We start from the raw sequence: 18733 nt of genomic DNA, 5'->3' as shown, positions 1-18733 counted from the left end.
CGATTAATGAGTATTCTTCTAATATTCTCTTTCTTTTCTTCATTCAGTCATCTTACTTTTTGTAGACTGAGAAAATCTGATTAAATCCCCATTTGAGATATCTACTGTAATTCCAACTTCCCTTCTCTCCTCAATTTCCCCGATCTCGCCGTCTCCGGCCACCCATCGCCTTGATCGGAGTCTCCTCATTGCTCGCCGATATGAGTAGGTTTCCGATCCATTTACTGTTAAGTTTTGAGCAGAGCAGAATCTTCAATCCTACTGATCTGTTCCTATCAATTGTAAAGTGATTGCTTGGGGATTAGAGTACCAGTATAGCAAATTTCATTTTGTAATTTAGTTGATTAGCTTATTTTCAGTTTCTTCAACTTCGATTGAAAGTAGGTCAAAATTGTCTGCTGTTTTGTTGTTTTGGTGGCTATTTTCGATAAGTAGGCTTTTGGTGCGCTGGTTTTTTGAGCGACATGAAGTTCATAATTTGGATTTTGGATGGGGAATATATCATTTGGTATAATCGTGGTTGGAGCTCGTGTCTGATTTAAATTTCGGTATCATGCGGTGTTTTGATGTGGATGTGAATGTTGAAACTGAAATATTAGAGATGGTGTAAAATTACGAAGATCTGGATAGTCATTTAGTCGATAAAATTTCCATTTGATGTGGATTATTTGTTTTTTATATTTGGAGATGAAGTTCTCAGCTGGTCTACTAATGTAGTCCATGTGTTTCTCTTGGATTGAATTTGTACCTTGTCGACATAGGTGATGAGAAAGAATATAGTCGAGTTGCATGTTCCTCATAGGAACACATGAAACTTAGTAGTTCTGCTTTCTAGTGGTTTTATGTATTTCTGTGCTATATTTCTAATCATCTTTCTTATTTTTTGCCTGATTATTTGTGTGTTATGTTTTCACCTAATGATAATTCATTATTGTTTTATGGTGAATGAATTTACAGAAGTTTTGTTTGACTTTTTTCCATAATGCAACTGCTCATTTACTTCACAGATGAAAGAGACCATTGTTGTTCAACTCACCTCATAGAAGGGGATGGTACTTTCAATGTTGCTGGAGTTGATAATTTTGTGAAGGAAATTAAACTTGCTGAGTGTGGCTTGTCTTATGCTGTTGTAGCCATCATGGGCCCTCAGAGCAGCGGTATGTAGATTTCAAGTAACCATGCTTTTATATTACTCCTATAGTTTATTCAGTTTCATGCAGGCATGAAACTGACTATGAAATTGATATATGCTAAATTATCTACTGACTTTGTCAATGGGTGTTTTGTGATCTTTATGAAATTTGGCAGGGAAGAGTACATTGTTGAATCACCTGTTTGGTACGAATTTCAGAGAAATGGATGCTTTAAGGGGGAGGCATGTACCTCTTGACTGAGCTTAAACTAATTTCTTTTCTATATGGAATTTCAGATGTAAGAGAACATTTAAATCTTTTCAGGTCACAAACCACAAAGGGCATATGGATGGCACATTGTGTTGGCATTGAGCCTTGTACTCTCGTTATGGATTTAGAGGGTAGTGATGGAAGAGAAAGAGGAGAGGTGCTATTGGATTTCTACTTGTTGACTTGAGTCGTGACATGTATCCATTAGTTTGGTTTTACCGGCTTATCTTCTGCACTGTTAGAGATCTTGAGAGATTTTATCCATGTCATTTAATGCTCAATCTCATTTTTGCTGAGCTATCTAATTTTTGTCAAGTTGCAACCCAGTTTTTCTTGCAAGCTTCTGATAGCTCTTCACCTACACCTTGTTCTCCTATTATTGCAAATCTGGATTTTTGAAGATAATCTTGCATCCTGGTACATGTATTGTGTATCCACACCCTAAATGTTCTTCAAGCCTACTAAGCATTTTCCTATTGATTGCATGCAGGCATTTCAGTTTTGATAATATTGTTTATTAACTCTAGGTTTATGTACATATGTTTGTGTTTGTTTGGGCTAAATTCTAACCATCTTCCTCTTATAATTCTCTGACTGTTTTACTCCTTCTCAGGACGACACTGCATTTGAAAAGCAGAGTGCTCTTTTTGCTCTTGCTGTTTCTGACATAGTGCTCATAAATATGTAAGAGTCTTGATAGCATGAATGATGATCTTGATTTTAATTTTTTTGCTTTGACGGGTAACGGGTTCTTATTACTATTATTTAAATAAAATTGATCTAGTTGTTACAGTCTTTTAGTTGTATCTATTTGGAGATGCTAAGGGAAAAAATATAATGCAGGTGGTGTCATGATATTGGGCGTGAACAGGCTGCAAATAAACCTCTTTTAAAAACTGTATTTCAGGTGACCATCAATGTAATCCATGCACACTTTAACGAAATATGCCAATAGATATTCTGATTTATCTTTTACTATAATCAGGTTATGATGAGATTATTCAGTCCTCGTAAGACAACTTTGATGTTTGTAATTCGTGATAAAACCAGGGTATGTTTTCTTTCCTAGTTTATCACTTGAGACTTGTTTGATTCTTTTAGACTATTGAAATGTATGGTGCATTTGTTCCGTCAAATCATTTGTGAAAACGCTGTAACATTCTTGTCTGCTTTGCATGGTGATAGACGCCATTGGAGAACTTGGAGCCAATTTTAAGGGAAGACGTCCAGAAGGTACATGATATGCTGTTGCTTGTACCTATACCGCTTGTAGGTTTTATTGCAGTTGGTCACTAACATTCTTCCTTCCGTTCATCTTCCTACTTTTTGAAAGATATGGGATTCTGTTCCTAAGCCAGACGCTCACAAGGAAACCCCATTAAGTGAATTTTTTAATGTAAGATGTTGCAGATTAATAAATTTTTACCTTGCTTTGTAATTGTGTAAAAAATTTAAAACTTAATGGACTTCTTTTTGTCAAATAATTAAATGACAGGTTGAGGTTGTGGCTCTCTCTAGTTATGAAGAGAAGGAAGAACAATTTAAAGAACAGGTTTGTGTTCTTGTTTGAATTCTTCCAAGGTATTGGCTTTATATTAAAGGGTTGTGCTCGCTCATGAGGAATGTGGAAGAATGGGTGTTTTTTTCACATGAAGAACAGAAAATAATTATATGTTTTTTTTCTGAAGGTGGCGAGTCTTAGACAACGTTTTTTCCATTCTATTGCACCTGGTGGGCTTGCTGGAGATAGGCGTGGTGTGGTGCCAGCTTCAGGATTTTCATTCAGTGCACAACAGATATGGAAAGTCATTAAGGAAAATAAGGACCTGGACCTGCCTGCTCACAAGGTTTGAAACATCATATCCGTTTAAAATCTACAATGAACTGTTCATGCAATTTCTTTCATGTAATTTGTTGCCTGATCATAGGTCATGGTTGCCACTGTACGCTGTGATGAGATTGCAAATGAAAAGTTTTCATCCTTTGTTGAGAATGAGGTACTTATATATTACAGGTAATTGAGTAGTACTCTGATTTGCACTTGATTAATTTTGGCTTATAATATGAAGGCGTGGCGTCAATTAGAGGAGATTGTACAATCAAGCCCTGTACCTGGATTTGGGAAGAAGCTGACCTCTATTCTTGATGTCTGCTTATCGGAGTAAGTGAACAGCCTGTCTGCATATATTTCTAGCCATTCCATGATAATTATATTTGCATGCCATGATGCACATTTCGTCACTATTGATGAAATTTACAAGTTTCTTTAGAGCATTTTAATGTTTGTCCATGAAACAGTATACTGAAGAAAAGAGATGCAATGTTAAACCTTTTACCCAGAGCAAGGACAGTTTGTTACAATCTGGTGTTGGTAAATGCCTTTTAAAATATTGCCTTTGACCATTGTGATAGTGTTTAAGAAACCTTAGACGATCCTCACAGTGGTATGGCAGTGCATTGAAGTGATCACACAGTAGATGAATTTGGTAATTGGCAAATCGGAATGACATTCACAATAACTGATTACTGTGAAATAATGCCTTTGAGCCGAGTGGTATTGAGGAAATATATGCTCTTCATCATCTGGTGACTTAAGAGTTTTGAAGTCAATAACATTGTTAGTGGATATGGTTATGGGAAATATGGAGGACTTTCATGTTTCATCACATCTGACTGATCTGAGTGTTATGAAGCTTGTAGGCTTTAAGATAAGCTGTGAAACATATGAATGTTGTTCCTCAAGCTTACAGTACTTCCAGCTTATTCTACATTTCATGTTAAAGGAAAACATTTCCTTTTCATGAAAAATTTATAATATTGCGTCCATTTGGCTACGTAGTTTCAGTTTTTGACTATGGGAACATCTCTTCTAAGTATTTTATTGTGTGAAGATTGAAGAAATAAAAAAATTCTAGGTAGTATCCTTTTTACATGTTTCATTCTTTGCCTAGTGCTTACTTTGTGGTTGCGAAGATAAACTTTTGTATTGATCAACAAAAGTGAGAAAATGGGTTTGTTTATCAGTGATAACCTTTTTTGTCTGCATTTGGATGAAATAAGTTTTCAGAAAACCAATTAATTCTTGTTACTTTTAAATTGGCTCAGTTAAGTTTAATATGCTAAGTTATATGCTGTGTTGACTCTTGCTTTAATAGGTATGATACAGATGCTACCTATTTTGATGAAGGTGTTAGATCTTCAAAGCGGAAACAATTGGAAGAGAAGCTTTTGCAAGTAATTGTTCTTCGCTTCATTTTTTTTAACCTCCCATATCTGGTTTACACTTCACATAAACAGGAGTTATCATTGCCTCAGCTCTTTTCATTAGCTTGGCATTGATACTTTTCCATATAAGAGTTTAGGGGTTAAGGTCATGAACAGTTTGCACATTTGATTGCTCTCATCAGTTAATCTGTTGTTGTACCTTACTTCTCTTCTGTTCTCATTGACGGTTTCTTTACTTTGTCTTTTAATTGTTTATGAATAGCTCATCAAACCAGCATACCAGTCCATGTTGGAACATATTTGCTCTGGGACCTTGGACAGATTCAAAGAAGCACTTGATAATACCTTGAATGAGGGTAAAGGATTTGCTGTGGCTGCTCGTGACTGCACCGATTACTTTATGACACAGTTTGATGAAGCATCTGCAGGTACAGTTCCATACATATAAAATACCATGTCTGATGTTTTACTTGGACGGGTATGAAATTTTTCGCTGAATTACAGCATTCACTTATTTTTTCCTGCTTTTGCGTTTTCTCATAAAATGAGAACATCTTGGAAGGGGCACATAAGAATTACTGCTAAAGGCTACTTGTAGATATTTTGTTTTTTTTAGTAAAGCACTAGGATTGTTCTGGATGAACATTTTTGTCTCGTTAATAATGAACTATTCTTTAATGTCAAGAGTTCCTTAATATATCGTGATTGGGAGTATCTTGATTCGATTAACCTTGTATGATTTGTAGATGCACAGATCCGTCAAACAAATTGGGACTCTTCTAAAGTTAGAGAGAAGCTTAGGCGAGATATAGATGCTCATGTTGATGCAGTTCGCGCTACCAAGTTGTCGGATCTTACTACCCTGTTTGAGGTGTGCAATGTTACTTAGTCCAGTCTATGTAGAATCGTCTTAGTAGGACTATGCATATAGTTGACTTGTTCAACGCTAGTTTAAATATTATTCCAACTTATGCCACAGAAGAATACAATTTTAGACTATGCAAAACATATATCTTTATAACTGTGAATCGGTATCAAGTTCAGAGTGATCAGAGCTGCATCCTCACCAGCACTAAATAGCTAGTTCGTGAAATTAAGCAATTGGCTTTATGTTGTAATGACCAGACAGTTTGGTGGGTGTTTATTTTGTGTGATTTCATTTTAGCTTCTCACACTGATAGTTTCCATGTGCAGAAAAAATTAAACGAAGCTTTGGCTGCACCTGTTGAGGCTTTGTTAGATGGAGCCAGTGATGACACATGGCCAGCAATAAGAAACCTTCTTCGCCGTGAGACGGAAGTAGCCATTAATGGGTTTTCTAGTGCACTTTCTGCTTTTGAAATAGATAATATAACAAAGGAAAAAATGCTGGTGAGGTTGGAGGATTATGCAAGAGGAGTAGTAGAAGCTAAAGCAAAAGAAGAAGCTGGAAGGGTTTTGACCCGAATGAAAGACAGGTGAGAGCTGTGTTCTGTTTATTTATAATCTGGTGCCATGTCCTGGATATTTTTTCATACTTGTTAACCAATGTGAACTAATCAGACTATTGCTGGCAGGTTTACAATGTTATTTAGCCATGATTCTGACTCAATGCCACGTGTCTGGACCGGGAAGGAAGATATTCGAGCAATCACCAAAACTGCTCGCTCTGCTGTATGATGCTCTTAACTACTTTTTATGGTGGATTACTAGTTTCCTGTAATGAGATATTAACTGTCATGCTAAATTGTTCTTGTTTCTGGATCCAGTCTTTGAAATTACTTTCTGTTATGGCTGCTGTTCGTTTGGATGACGATGCTGATTCTATTGAAAACACGTTGTCCCTTGCTCTTGTTGATCCCAAAAGCGGGGCTGCTGCCAGTAGGGGTATTTCAGCAGATCCTCTTGCTTCAAGTAGTTGGGATGAGGTATATATATTTTCTTTTTAATATTATTATGCATTCATGCTTTATTATCTGATTGATGTCATTTGGGTTTCCATTTGGGGTAACCTTCTAGGTAAAGTAATTGTTCCTTTAAGAAATTTTTAACTTTTTTATTGATCTTTTGCTTGTATAATGTTCTACTTGATGTATGAGCAATCGTTCTAGATAATCGAAGACGGAGGGTTCGCACTTGTTAATGAGAATGATATGTTACATCAAGTTGTCCTAGCTGTAACGTTTTATATAACTTTTTTATATATTCAAGAATAATTCCATGATTAAGAACTAGGAATAAGATAGCTACAAATGTCTAAAACTTTTTACCTGTTGGTTTTAGTCACGCTTTATAATATTTTCATTGGGGTAGTTTTGTTGCTCCAATCTATGATAATCTAATTTCAGCAATTCTGTGGTTGCTCAGTGATCTGTTGTTATCCACCCAGGCACTGATACTTGGTCTGTTTTTGACTTCTGTGTTTCAGGTTCCATCATCCAAAACTCTATTATCTCCAGTTCAGTGTAAAAGCTTGTGGAGGCAATTCACAGCGGAGACCGAGTATACTGTTAGTCAAGCAATTACTGCTCAGGTAATACTTGCATGCTTAATGCCTTGGATAATCTTGATGTATCATGCGTCATTAAACTTTATATTATATATATAGGTTTTACTATAGCTTCTGCGTTTGTTCAAATAAAAGATTCTATATTTCCCAGGTGTGTCCTGCAGAGTCACTTATGCTCTCTTATTTTTCATATTTTCAGGAGGCTAGCAGGCGAAATAACAACTGGTTACCACCTCCATGGGCAATCTTAGCCATGGTTGTTTTGGGATTTAATGAATTTATGACACTTTTGAGGTACTACTATTCAATTATGATCTGATTTCTTGTCTCTGGGAGGCATTGGAATTAGCCTTGCAGCAGTTCATACAGTTAAATCTTTACACTAATTTTTGCTGGTGCTAATGTTTCTTTGACAGAAATCCATTGTATCTCTGTGTCATTTTCGTTGCTTTTCTGCTTACAAAAGCCCTATGGGTGCAGTTAGACATTTCTGGTGAATTCCGAAACGGAGCTGTAAGTGAACTCTTTGAATTTTCTTTCAGAGTACAAGCTTCCTTAATTTCACATGTTTTATTCTGAAATATATAATTCAGGGTATCCAACTCCTATTTAGTCCTTTATTAACTCTGGAAGTCCTAAGTCAGAATTTATAATGGATGGAGCACAAATATCGTTAAAAATACCGGATAAAACAACTAGTTTTGTTTGGATTAGACATCATCGCATAGATCAAGTTGGGATACAATGATTCAAGTGTACTCGACTAGGATTTCTGCTATCAAATGTTCCGTAACTCATCTGCTGTCCCTTGTGTTTCTCTCCTTTGGATCGTGGGAGAAGTTCACGCCAATATTTCCTCCAACATGTTTGAGGCTTTGAGGCACAATTTATGACTTACTAACACAATTCAATCCATGCCTGATTTTGTTTATTTTATTTCATTTCTATTCTTACAGCTACCTGGAATTCTATCACTGTCGACCAAATTTCTCCCTACCGTTATGAACCTCCTAAGAAAGCTGGCAGAGGAAGGCCAAAGACCAGCTAATGCGGATCATCAGCAGAACCCTACCGCTCCAGCTATGACCTTACGAAGCACCACAAACGATCACAGTGCAATGTCTTCAAGTGCTTCCTCTGAAATAACTACATCTGAAAACGGTACAGAGTACTCGAGTCCCTCATCCAGCAAAAAGCCACAGTAAGCTCACTCTCATTTGCATTTTGTCCTCGCATTACCGGCTCCTAATTAGAAAGGCGCTCTTGTGGTTTCGTGATGAATCTATGACATAGAAAGGATACAATCAGAGAGGTCGAAGAGAAAGATACTTTCGAATGTGGGTATCGTAGTTGTATTTCATATTTATCCATTCGTCACCTTTGCTTCTGTCTGTCGTGGTCATGGACCGAGTTTTTTTACTGGCCTGGCCTTGGTTGTGGTCGTTTTCCTTTACCTTCAGTTTTGTAACATTAGAAAGTGAAAAATCTAAATATGTATTGAATCGCACTGGGAAATTTTATGGCCCATTTTGTATGTTATGAAGAAGCAGTGCAGCTCTTCTGATTGATTCTCAAAGTTTGGAAAGAATAATGTTTTTGGTCTGTTTTATGAAACTGAGTTTCTGATTTGGTACGTTTAGTTTTGTGGGGTTTGATCAACCAATTCTGGAATATTAGAAATTTATCAACAAAAGGAACAGAGAACTTGTGGAAGACCGTCTCTGGTCAATATTTAGATCTAATTCTATGTTTCAACTCTATATATGTTCTTTTGTTGGTACTGCGATTATAGAGCATCCGCAGCGGCACTATGTCCGTCCTTGCCAGCGGCAAGGACACCCGTCGTCGCTGGCACGGCGCTGCTCTTAAATAAGAGCACGTCCGTGCCACTGAGCAGCCATGTTCAGCCTTACATGGCGCCAATGGCGGATTCAGGAATTAAAAATCGTAGGGTCGAACGAGTTAATAATATTTACATATATATATTTTTTAATAAAAATACATTACAAATGTAATATATATGATCTTATGTTAAACGCAATAGTTAGCTCGTATGAGTACAATACAGAATATTCCAATCAAAACCATCAATAAATTTTCGTAATCCGAGATCACCATTAATTAATTTTAATCAGTTTCAATCTTGTGTGAATCATTATCAACTATCTCACTGTCTCTTAGTAATTGGGATTTTGTTCAACATTAGTTAGAACAACTAATAGTCTAAAATGGAAAGTCATTAAAATCAATAATAAGAAATAGAAATACAGATTATATTTATCAAAATTAGGAAAAAAAATCTAAATTTTATTACCAAATAAAAGAAAAAATTATAAACTATGATTAAAGAAGTGGAAAATTTAATTTGGTTTATTGTTGTTATGTTTGATTTTTTAAAATCAAATCATACCAAAAAAGTGGAACTAAATTTCAAAAACTAATATTTTATTTGAAATTCAAGAAAAATGTTACTTTTATCATGATATGACCAAATTATTACTGTATAAATGATGGTCACAAAAAATATAGTCTCGTAAGAAATAGTATTTTTTTTTCTAATTTCATTAACTTTAAATAATATAAATATAAAATTGATACTCTCCTATTTAGTGCGCCGCATATATTTGATATATTTTCACTAATAATTATATTTAAATATACTCTTTTTAACTTATCTCCCCTGTTTTTTAGAGAAAACATTTTATATGGAAATTATTTGGCATACTCTTTTTAATAATAACAAGAAGAGGGCGTCGCCCTAAGGTTAAAACACCGCCCCTACATTGGGCACATACGACCGTGGATAGTCCCCATCCGGTCATTCAGCAACAAATTCATCGTCTCACTCGGTGCCTCGTCAAACACCACTAGCCCAGGCTGCATGGTCACACCCAAATTTGCCATAAAGTCTGCAACTTGATTACTTTCCCTAAACACATGAGCAATCTTCACATTCCACGCTCTTTGGCATTATCTACTTCCACTAGTACAGTAATTAATTGTAAAGGGCCCAAGCCCAAATGCTGTCTTCTTCTCCAATTATCCGTCTCTCATTCTCACAGATTCATAAGCAGTCACGCGCAGACAAGAAATCTGGGCAGGGACAACATGAGCCATAGCGGGGTGACTCGTTCCCGCATCAAATCAAGGGCAGAATTTCGGAGGCGTGGGGTCGGGGACTCTTGGGAGGATTTTTCTGGCTGTTCTCGGGGGAAGGCGGTGGGGTCGGCCGACCCCACCTCCCTCCGCCGCTGGCTTCGTTGGCAAATTTGATTTTTTATTTTTTATTTTAAAAAAATTCGAAATTAATATTAAAAAATAATTGGATTCTCAAAAAATATAGCCGTTTATGGACATTTTTTTGAAATTTTTGAATTTCTTTTCTTTATCCCAAAATCATCTATAAATACACACATTCATCATCCACTTTTCACATCAAATTATCTCTTATTCATATATTTTAATACTAATCATCTACATCTTCCTATCTCACTCAAACCTCTAAAAAATTCAAAAATGGATTTCACCGATCTCATTGCAGAAGCGGAGCGCGAAGAACAAGAATACCAGGAACAATATCGTGCCGCCTATGAAGTCTATGTCGCCACCAATACCCCCGCCCCTCCTCCTCGACCAACTCGAGGCCGCTACATCCATCGTGATCGGGAGGGAGCCCACGAAAGGCTCGTTGCCGACTATTTTTCCGACCAGCCGCGATTTCCAGAAGATTACTTTCGGCGTTGTTTTCGCATGTCAAAACGGTTGTTTATGCGTATTGTCCAACACATTGTCCGCCCGTGTTGAATACTTTCAATCAGGTGTAGACGCAACCGGTCGGCAAAGTCTCTCGGCTTTGCAAAAGTGTCTTGTGCCATCCGACAACTTGCTACTCTTCGACGAGTATTTGCATGTGGGTGAGTCAACTGGAATCCTGTGCCTCATAATTTTTGCGACGGCGTTCGTTCTGCTTTCAGCGAGGAATTCCTTCGGGCACCCACCACCGAAGATTGTCAACGGTTGCTTCATCTTCACGAAACAGTCCACGGTTTTCCCGGTATGCTAGGCAGCATTGACTGCATGCATTGGAAGTGGAAGAATTGCCCGACTGCTTGGAGGGGACAATACTTAAGCGGCCACAAAGGCGGCGACCCAACGCTTATCCTTGAAGCGGTCGCCGACTACCGCCTATGAATTTGGCATGCATATTTCGGTGTTGCCGGATCCAACAACGACTTGAACGTACTCTATTCTACACCACTCTTCGATGATGTTTTGAATGGTGTAGCTCCGATGATCGACTTCACCGTCAACGGAAATGCATGCCACATGAGTTACTATCTCGCCGATGGTATCTACCCAAGGTGGTCGACTTTCGTGAAGACTTTCAGCAATCTGCAAGACACGAGACAAATTCTTTTTAGGGAGCGTCAAGAGTCTGCTCGGAAAGATGTCGAAAGAGCTTTTGGGGTCCTTCAAGGCCGATTCAACGTTGTGAAGGCCCCGTCTCGGCTGTGGTACGTTAAGAATATCGCCGACATCATGTACACGGGTATTATCTTACACAACATGATTATAGCCGACGAAGGTCCGAGGGCGGCTAACTTAAACGATGAGGATGAAGCCGGAAGCTCAACTGCTAGGTCTCCCCCACGCCAAGGCGTGCATACGACGGTGAACGAGAGGATCGACACAAGACACACAATGCGCGATACAAGAACACACATTGAGCTACAAAAAGACCTAATCAAACACATTTGGATGAAATTCGGCAACGAGTAGTGGGTCTTTTTAATTTTATGAATTTAATTGTGTATTTTTTTTGTTTTCTAGGATTTTAATTATGTAATTTTTATTTTTTAGGATTTTAATTACGCAATTTCTATTTTTTTGGATTTAAATTCTGTAATTTTTATTTTTTAATGTATTTTTATATTGTAGAAATGTTTTTAGTAATTGAAGTATTTAAATTGAATAATAGAATGGTGGGACTCTTGAGCTTGTTCTTGCGGAAGAGCACGGATGTGAGTGTTGTGCTCTTAGCTAAGGACAAAGAGTAAAAGTGAGTCGGGGCCCACCTCCGTGCTCTTAAATAAGAGTACGGATGGGGATGCTCTAAATAGTACTCCATGTGCAATTGAGGCGTTTTATTTTTAGCACTTATTTTTGAAAAATGATAATAATAATAATAAGTAATTAAATTAAGAAAAAAAGTAAAATAAGAGAGAATAATATAGAGAAGACTATTCTTTATATTATTCTCTCTTTTACTTAACTCTCTCCACTTTAACTATTTATTACTCCCTTCGTCCCCAAAGAATATGCACTTTGGGTTCGACACGAGTTTTAATACAAAATTGGTAAAGTAAGAGAGAGGTAGAGAGAAAAAGTAAATAAAGTAATGTTAATGGAGAATGAGTCTCATCTCATTAGAGATAAAAGAGTTTCAAAATTAGAAAGTGTGTTTCTGTGGGACAAACTAAAAAGGAAAGAGTGCATATTTTTGTGAGACGGAGAAAGTATCATATAATAAGTGTTCAAAGTGAAACGTCTCTACTACAGAGGGACGAAGGGAGTATGACATTAGACATGTGTATACATTTTAATCTCAATCAATTTTTATAGTAAAACAATTTCACATAAAAGTCCGTGATAAAAAAAATAGCTCAAACTAAATAATTGAGTGAACTTCAAAATCGGTTTCTGGAAAATGAAGTTCGTACGTTTTAGGTCCCTAAACTTTAATAAATATCACCACAATTCTTTGGAAAATCATTAATCACATTTTAGATTTTTCTCAACTTATTTTTTTTCATTTTATCCCCAAGTCCTTCAGAGCTTATTTAATCTAAATTCGTAGATATTTTAAGAATTCAAATGTCACGGTATATATATTTTTAAAGTTTTAATTTATATAAACATAGGGATGTACTAGTATAACAACTAATTTTAAAGTTACAACGTGCATCCAATCTGGTGCGGTCATGTGGCACAAAAAATGCAATATTGTAAACACTAAAATGCAATATATATTTCTAGAAGTTATAAATGAATTTCGGCCGATTGCATTTTTGTTATATGCAGATTGCATTTTTTATTGTTAAGTTTTGCATTTTAGATATTGACTGTTTAATTTGCATTTTATATATAGACGGATTGCATTTATATACGTGAAAATGCAAAACTTAACAATATAAAATGCAATTTATGTGAAAATGCAAAACTCAACACTATAAAATGCAATTTACCTACAACTAAAATGCAATCTGCAGAAATGCATATACAACTAGATTGCATTTTTATGTTTAAAATATTGCATATTTTGTGCCACATGGCAGCACCAAATTGAATGTACGTTGTGACTCTAAATAAGGGGGCACCCTAGTGCTCCCCTATAAACATATAGATAATTAAAAAAGTACACATTACATTTTTAGAAATGATTAGTATTTAGTACTATAAATATATACACGTATACACAACAAATTTACTACTCATACTATTAATATTGAATTATTATTATTATTATTATTAATTTATTATTATTATTATTATTATTATTATTATTATTATTATTATTATTATTATTATTATTGTCACTAATGTATATATACAAATAATGCGATCTTTTTTAGTTTTTATTATTATTATTTGGAATTATACATTAAATTTTATACCGTCAGTCCATCATAGATCGTCCCACTATAAGTGATACATTTACTTTTATGATAAAAAATAAGGGAAATTGATCTCTAAAATCATGAACTTTGTCTAAAATTTGGTATTTCCCATGAACTTTGAAATTGGTATATAATATCACGAACTTTGCATTTTGTTTGGTATTTCCCACGGATATCTATTACTATATTTGACTAACTTACGAGACTTTTTCATCATAATTCACACAATTAAATCAACGTGATTTTCAACGTAACTTTTTATCCTACATGTTATGAACTTAAAAAGTGGTTCAAAATATTATAAAACATATCACGGTTGCCTACGTTAAATAAGATTTTGATGAAAACATCTTATTTGAGTGAGTTTGGGAAATACCAAACAAAATGCAAAGTTCGTGATATTATATACCAATTTCAAAGTTTATGGGAAATACCAAATTTTAGGTAAAGTTCATGATTTTAGAGACCAATTTCCCAAAACATAATACTCTATCTTTCTTTTACTTTATCATCTATCCTACTTTCTCTCTCTAATTCATTTCACTCCTTAAAAAAGTGTATCTAAAAGAAATATTTCACGTATAGTAGAATGGAGTAATTAAAACCTTTGATATTTTTTTGGAATAGATCATAAGATCTACACTTAGTACAAGAACATTCAGGTGGAGAAGTTGCTTAGGCATATTCGTTTTTTAGAGAATCACAAGGATAATTAATTTTTATATGTGGAATTCATGTTCTTAGAATTTACTATCTTTTCATACGCGTGATTATTTGTGTTCTTAATGAATACACTAATTGATCGTTAATGAATTGTGTGCGCACGCATTAAAGTTCTTCCCTTAATTTGTAGATTCAAAGAGATTCTCATGATAAAAAAATTCATTTGAAACTCAGCTATATAATTTGTAATAGATTGAATATTAGTAAAATATAATTAACCTATTTATATTAGCTTCTAATTGAAATTGCTATAGATTGTTACTATTTGGTTTGGATAAACGGCAAGCAAATAATTAGGTGAGGGAGGGTGCAGGGTTACTCTTTCGCTTTCATTAGTTACGGCTAACCTTTCATTGTTTTCGTTTCAAAGCATTCCTTGTAAATTTGAGTTATGCATGTTGTAATAAAATAAAATCATTTAAATATGATCCAATTGATATACTCCTTAATTTGAGTTTGAACGTACTACAAACAGATTAAATATGATCGTGCAATATGATTTTGCACTTGTTTTACTTTACTTTAACTGTTTGACAACATTATTGCAATTATTATAAGTGATAGTAGTACTAGATAATTTTGATTTAGATAATATGTACATATTTAACAAATTTAAAAATATTAGTAAAATCCACAAAATGAGACGAGAAAATACGGGCAAACGAAGATTTGGTGCATAGTTGCATACCTATCTGATTTATTTTATTTTATTGGGTAAATTTTGTCAAGTTTTGGTGCAAACTTATTTGTATGTGTTGGGAATCTTCTTGACTAGAATTAAATAAATAAATATATGCATTTGAATGATTGAATCAGACAAAGAGACAGGCACGAAAATTGAAGTTGACGAGGGGAGTCCACTTAAACAAGTCATCTAATTTAGTAGGAAATCAATTAAAATCATGAAAGGGTGTTATATTAGTTCACGTATTAATCTTTAATGAAGGTGATTAATTTGTATTTTGGTAATCTATAGTGGATGAACATCTCAATTTAATGTTCTTTTATTTTATGTGCGTGTGGTGAAAATCACAATATTTGGAATTTTGGAATGTGTATGTTTCAACCTCATCCCAAGAAATGAATCATTATCCGATTCACAATACTATTAAAATTTAAAATCTTACTCCAAAGAAAGTGGACCCCCACCGTTGGTGAGCTGGATGCATCCTTTTATATTCATCTACAAATATTCCTATTAGTTGGTCTCACGTTTCAAATAGTACACACTTTTCCTAATAAATTTTATGCTCATTTAAATATAGTAGAAATATTCATTAACTAGGAAATGAAAATTGACCCCAATTTAAATCTAGACGTATCATACGCTCATTAATCTTATACTCTGATTTATACAATTAGTAATCTATCATAGAGAATCATTTACAGATACAATGTTGTAATATTTGAATACAGTAATATTTTAGGAAAAATGTATACGACTACTTTTATAGGCGATTGCAAAAATTGGAATATAGATAAATTAGATAGATTTGGAATATAGATAAATTAGATAGATATTATATATAGGATTGAATTTTAAGATTAATTTAATTAGTTATAACTAATTATTTCATAATTATCTATCTAGAATTTAGTTATAAAATTGAATCTTATGAACTTAACACACGGAATACAATCTTCGGTTTAATCTTGTAAACCGAACTGCTCCGTAGATTACAGACTTAGTAGGTTGCTCTCAATCCGTCTTCTTATATTCATCCAAAACCGAAAAAAAATTATTCTCTCTCCACATGACAGACAGAGTATATCCAGCAGCGAAGCCCACCGCCAACGGTGGCCCCGCCGCCAACGGCGTAGCCAAACCTACATTTCCGGCGACCAAAGCACAGCTCTACAACGCGAATCGGCCGGCCTACCGCCCTCGGCCGCCGCGGCGAGGCCACCGCCGGAGCTGCTGCTGCTCCATCTGCCTCTGGACGACTCTCCTAATCATCCTCCTCCTCCTCCTCGCCGCCGCCGCCGCCGCCGTGTTCTACGTCGTCTACCGCCCCCAGCGCCCGTCCTTCTCCGTCTCCTCGCTCCAGCTCGCCAGATTCAACCTCACCGACACCGCCGTGACCTCCGCCTTCAACGCCACCATCATCGCGCGCAATCGCAACAGCGACATCGCCTTCTTCTACGACAAAACCTCGATCCGCATCCTCTCCGGCGGCGTCGACATCGGCGACGGATCGATTGCGGCGTTCGCGCACGGCAAGAGGAACGTGACGACGCTGAGAGCCTCGATCGGGAGCTCGAACTCTCCGATCGACGCCGCCGCCGACACGACGGCGCTGAAATCGAGCGTGAAGAGCAGGAATTTGCCGCTGAAGATTCAGCTGGATACGAAGGTGAAGGTCAAAATTGGGAAGATCAAAACCAAAAAGGTGGAAATCAGGGTTACGTGCGAGGGGATTAGGATCACAATTCCTAGTGGCAAAACGGCGTCGCTTGCAACGACTTCCAAAGCAAAGTGCAAAGTTGATCCCAGAATTAAGATCATCAAATGGACTTTCTGATCACTACATGCATAAAAGTGTGACAAAATATATACTGAATTTTTTTGTTGTTGTTCAATACTTTTATAAATTTTTTGAATCTACATTTATATGTTGTTTTTGCCGTTTTGAATCTACATTTATAGGAATTTTACATACTGCTTTTGTGGGTTTGATTAAATGAATTTGCATTGTTGGATTTGATATATATGTAGATTATTTTCCTTTTTTGAAAAATTGTTCTACTTCTATTGTAGGAGTACTGTGTAGTACAATTTTTTTATAGTTAAATGGAGTATGATTTGCTTACCTTGGAGTAAATCGCATATTTTTTCTTTTAGGAGAGTATTTAGGGAGCGAAATTTTTTTTGGCCATACCTATTTATAAATTCCACTATTAGTTTTCTTTTTAGGAGAGTAAATTTTCTATGTCATCGTTGTTTGCAAGGCCAAAATTGGCCGCATGCAGCAGCTTAACTAATTTTCGTCGTTAATATGTTCAATAAACTGCCCAATTTTCCGTCAAAATACCACACTATTAATTGCTGCAGCAACATGTATGTACATATTTATGTACTCCATATAAGTGAATGTGATAATAGTAGTACTCATCCGTTTTTTAAAGATAGAAACTTTGAAAACGATACACGTGTTTTAATGCAAAGTTAGAGAGAATGATAGAAAAAATAGTGGAGTTAGTATTAATGGATTGTGAAAATCTATTTTTTGAAGTGAATTTTTTTTTAATCTTTAGGAAACACATAAAAAAAAAGAAAGAATTTCAATATTTAGTAACAGTGCAAGTATATAAAAATGAGACGAAAGACACCAGATACAATAGGGATTTTGTTTGAATATTTTTGAAAACATTCCTAATAATTCATTTGAAATGTTGTAATGAATGAAATGGCACAGAAGAAAACTAAAATGAAAAATGTACTACTACAATTTGATCTATAGCAAATTAGCAAAGCTTGGTAAAATATGTGGATGGCAATCAAATTGGTATTCAAATGTTGATGATGAAGAATCAAGATTTTGATGAAACCAGTGAATGTCATGAGCAGCATCCGAGTTGGGCGCCTGGTTGTGGGTGAAGAGAGCGAGGTGGCGAGCTCGGCCTCGGCATGATCGATCTGGCGCTGGAGGTCGCTTATGATGCCGCGGACAGGGTCGGCTGCGCGGGCGTTGGAATGGAAGATGATGTTCCTGTGGGGCGGGGCGACGCTGGTGATGTTGTTGGTGCCGAAGAGGAGGTAGGCATTGAGGAAGTGGTTCCAGTGGGTTTCATAGGGGAAGTAGGGAGCCAAGATGCAGTCGCCGGGGCACCTGCACGCCGCGCAGGCTTGCTTCTTCGTCTTCTCTTCGGATTCCATTTCTTCATCACGTCACCACGAATTCGGTTTTTTATTTTATATTCTAATTTTCAAATATTTGATTTCTAGTCTCGCCATATATAAATCAACCCATCACTGAAAAGTGAAAACTTTACTTGCTCACCAAAAATATGTCGCAAAAACAAATTTGGGAAGTTTGACTATAGCTGACCGACTACAATATGCTCCGCACGGTAATTAGAATTAATAAAAATAATTACTCACTCCGTCCCCCATTAGGAGTCCTATTTCTCGGTGGCACATGTTTTATGAAATGTTAAGAAAAGTGGATGGAAAAAAGTTAGTGGAATAGAGACTCCACTTTGTATATATTAGTTTT

The 18733-nt window shown here is 35.9% G+C and overlaps 2 protein-coding genes across 2 annotated transcripts; both read left to right on the top strand.

The window, feature by feature from the left end:
* Window positions 1-29: 29 nt before the first annotated feature.
* On the top strand, window positions 30-8749 carry RHD3 (Root hair defective 3 GTP-binding protein (RHD3)). The gene is made up of 23 exons (XM_048104205.2): window positions 30-204; window positions 1008-1157; window positions 1309-1375; window positions 1458-1560; window positions 2017-2087; window positions 2247-2310; window positions 2389-2454; window positions 2589-2636; window positions 2737-2799; window positions 2899-2955; window positions 3092-3250; window positions 3332-3400; window positions 3473-3564; window positions 4559-4637; window positions 4891-5056; window positions 5375-5499; window positions 5823-6085; window positions 6185-6281; window positions 6377-6535; window positions 7036-7140; window positions 7316-7410; window positions 7533-7629; window positions 8073-8749. Exons 1-23 carry the CDS (start codon window positions 201-203, stop codon window positions 8319-8321), a joined length of 2448 nt encoding a protein of 815 aa, XP_047960162.1. The 5' UTR covers window positions 30-200; the 3' UTR covers window positions 8322-8749.
* A 7457-nt stretch (window positions 8750-16206) lies between these two features.
* LOC125186843 (Late embryogenesis abundant (LEA) hydroxyproline-rich glycoprotein family) lies at window positions 16207-17223 on the top strand. The gene has a single exon (XM_048083309.2). It carries the CDS (start codon window positions 16271-16273, stop codon window positions 17036-17038), a length of 768 nt encoding a protein of 255 aa, XP_047939266.1. The 5' UTR covers window positions 16207-16270; the 3' UTR covers window positions 17039-17223.
* Window positions 17224-18733: the final 1510 nt, after the last annotated feature.

The sequence above is a fragment of the Salvia hispanica genome, chromosome 5 (genome assembly GCF_029641045.1).
Source record: "Salvia hispanica isolate PSC_SH4W2 chromosome 5, Shi_PSC_v1, whole genome shotgun sequence".
NCBI lineage: Eukaryota > Viridiplantae > Streptophyta > Magnoliopsida > Lamiales > Lamiaceae > Salvia > Salvia hispanica.
Note: the sequence above shows the minus strand (reverse complement) of the source record. Positions and strands in the feature narration are given on the sequence as shown.

What these genes read in the sequence shown, in the direction of transcription:
- RHD3 (XM_048104205.2), top strand. An exon ending in TAAGGGAAGACGTCCAGAAG is followed by an intron (nt 2,637 to 2,736) that starts GTACATGATATG and finishes ACTTTTTGAAAG; the next exon opens with ATATGGGATTCTGTTCCTAA. An exon ending in ATCTTACTACCCTGTTTGAG is followed by an intron (nt 5,500 to 5,822) that starts GTGTGCAATGTT and finishes TTCCATGTGCAG; the next exon opens with AAAAAATTAAACGAAGCTTT.
- LOC125186843 (XM_048083309.2), top strand. Translation starts at nt 16,271, where the DNA reads ATGACAGACAGAGTATATCCAGCAGCGAAGCCCACCGCCAACGGTGGC.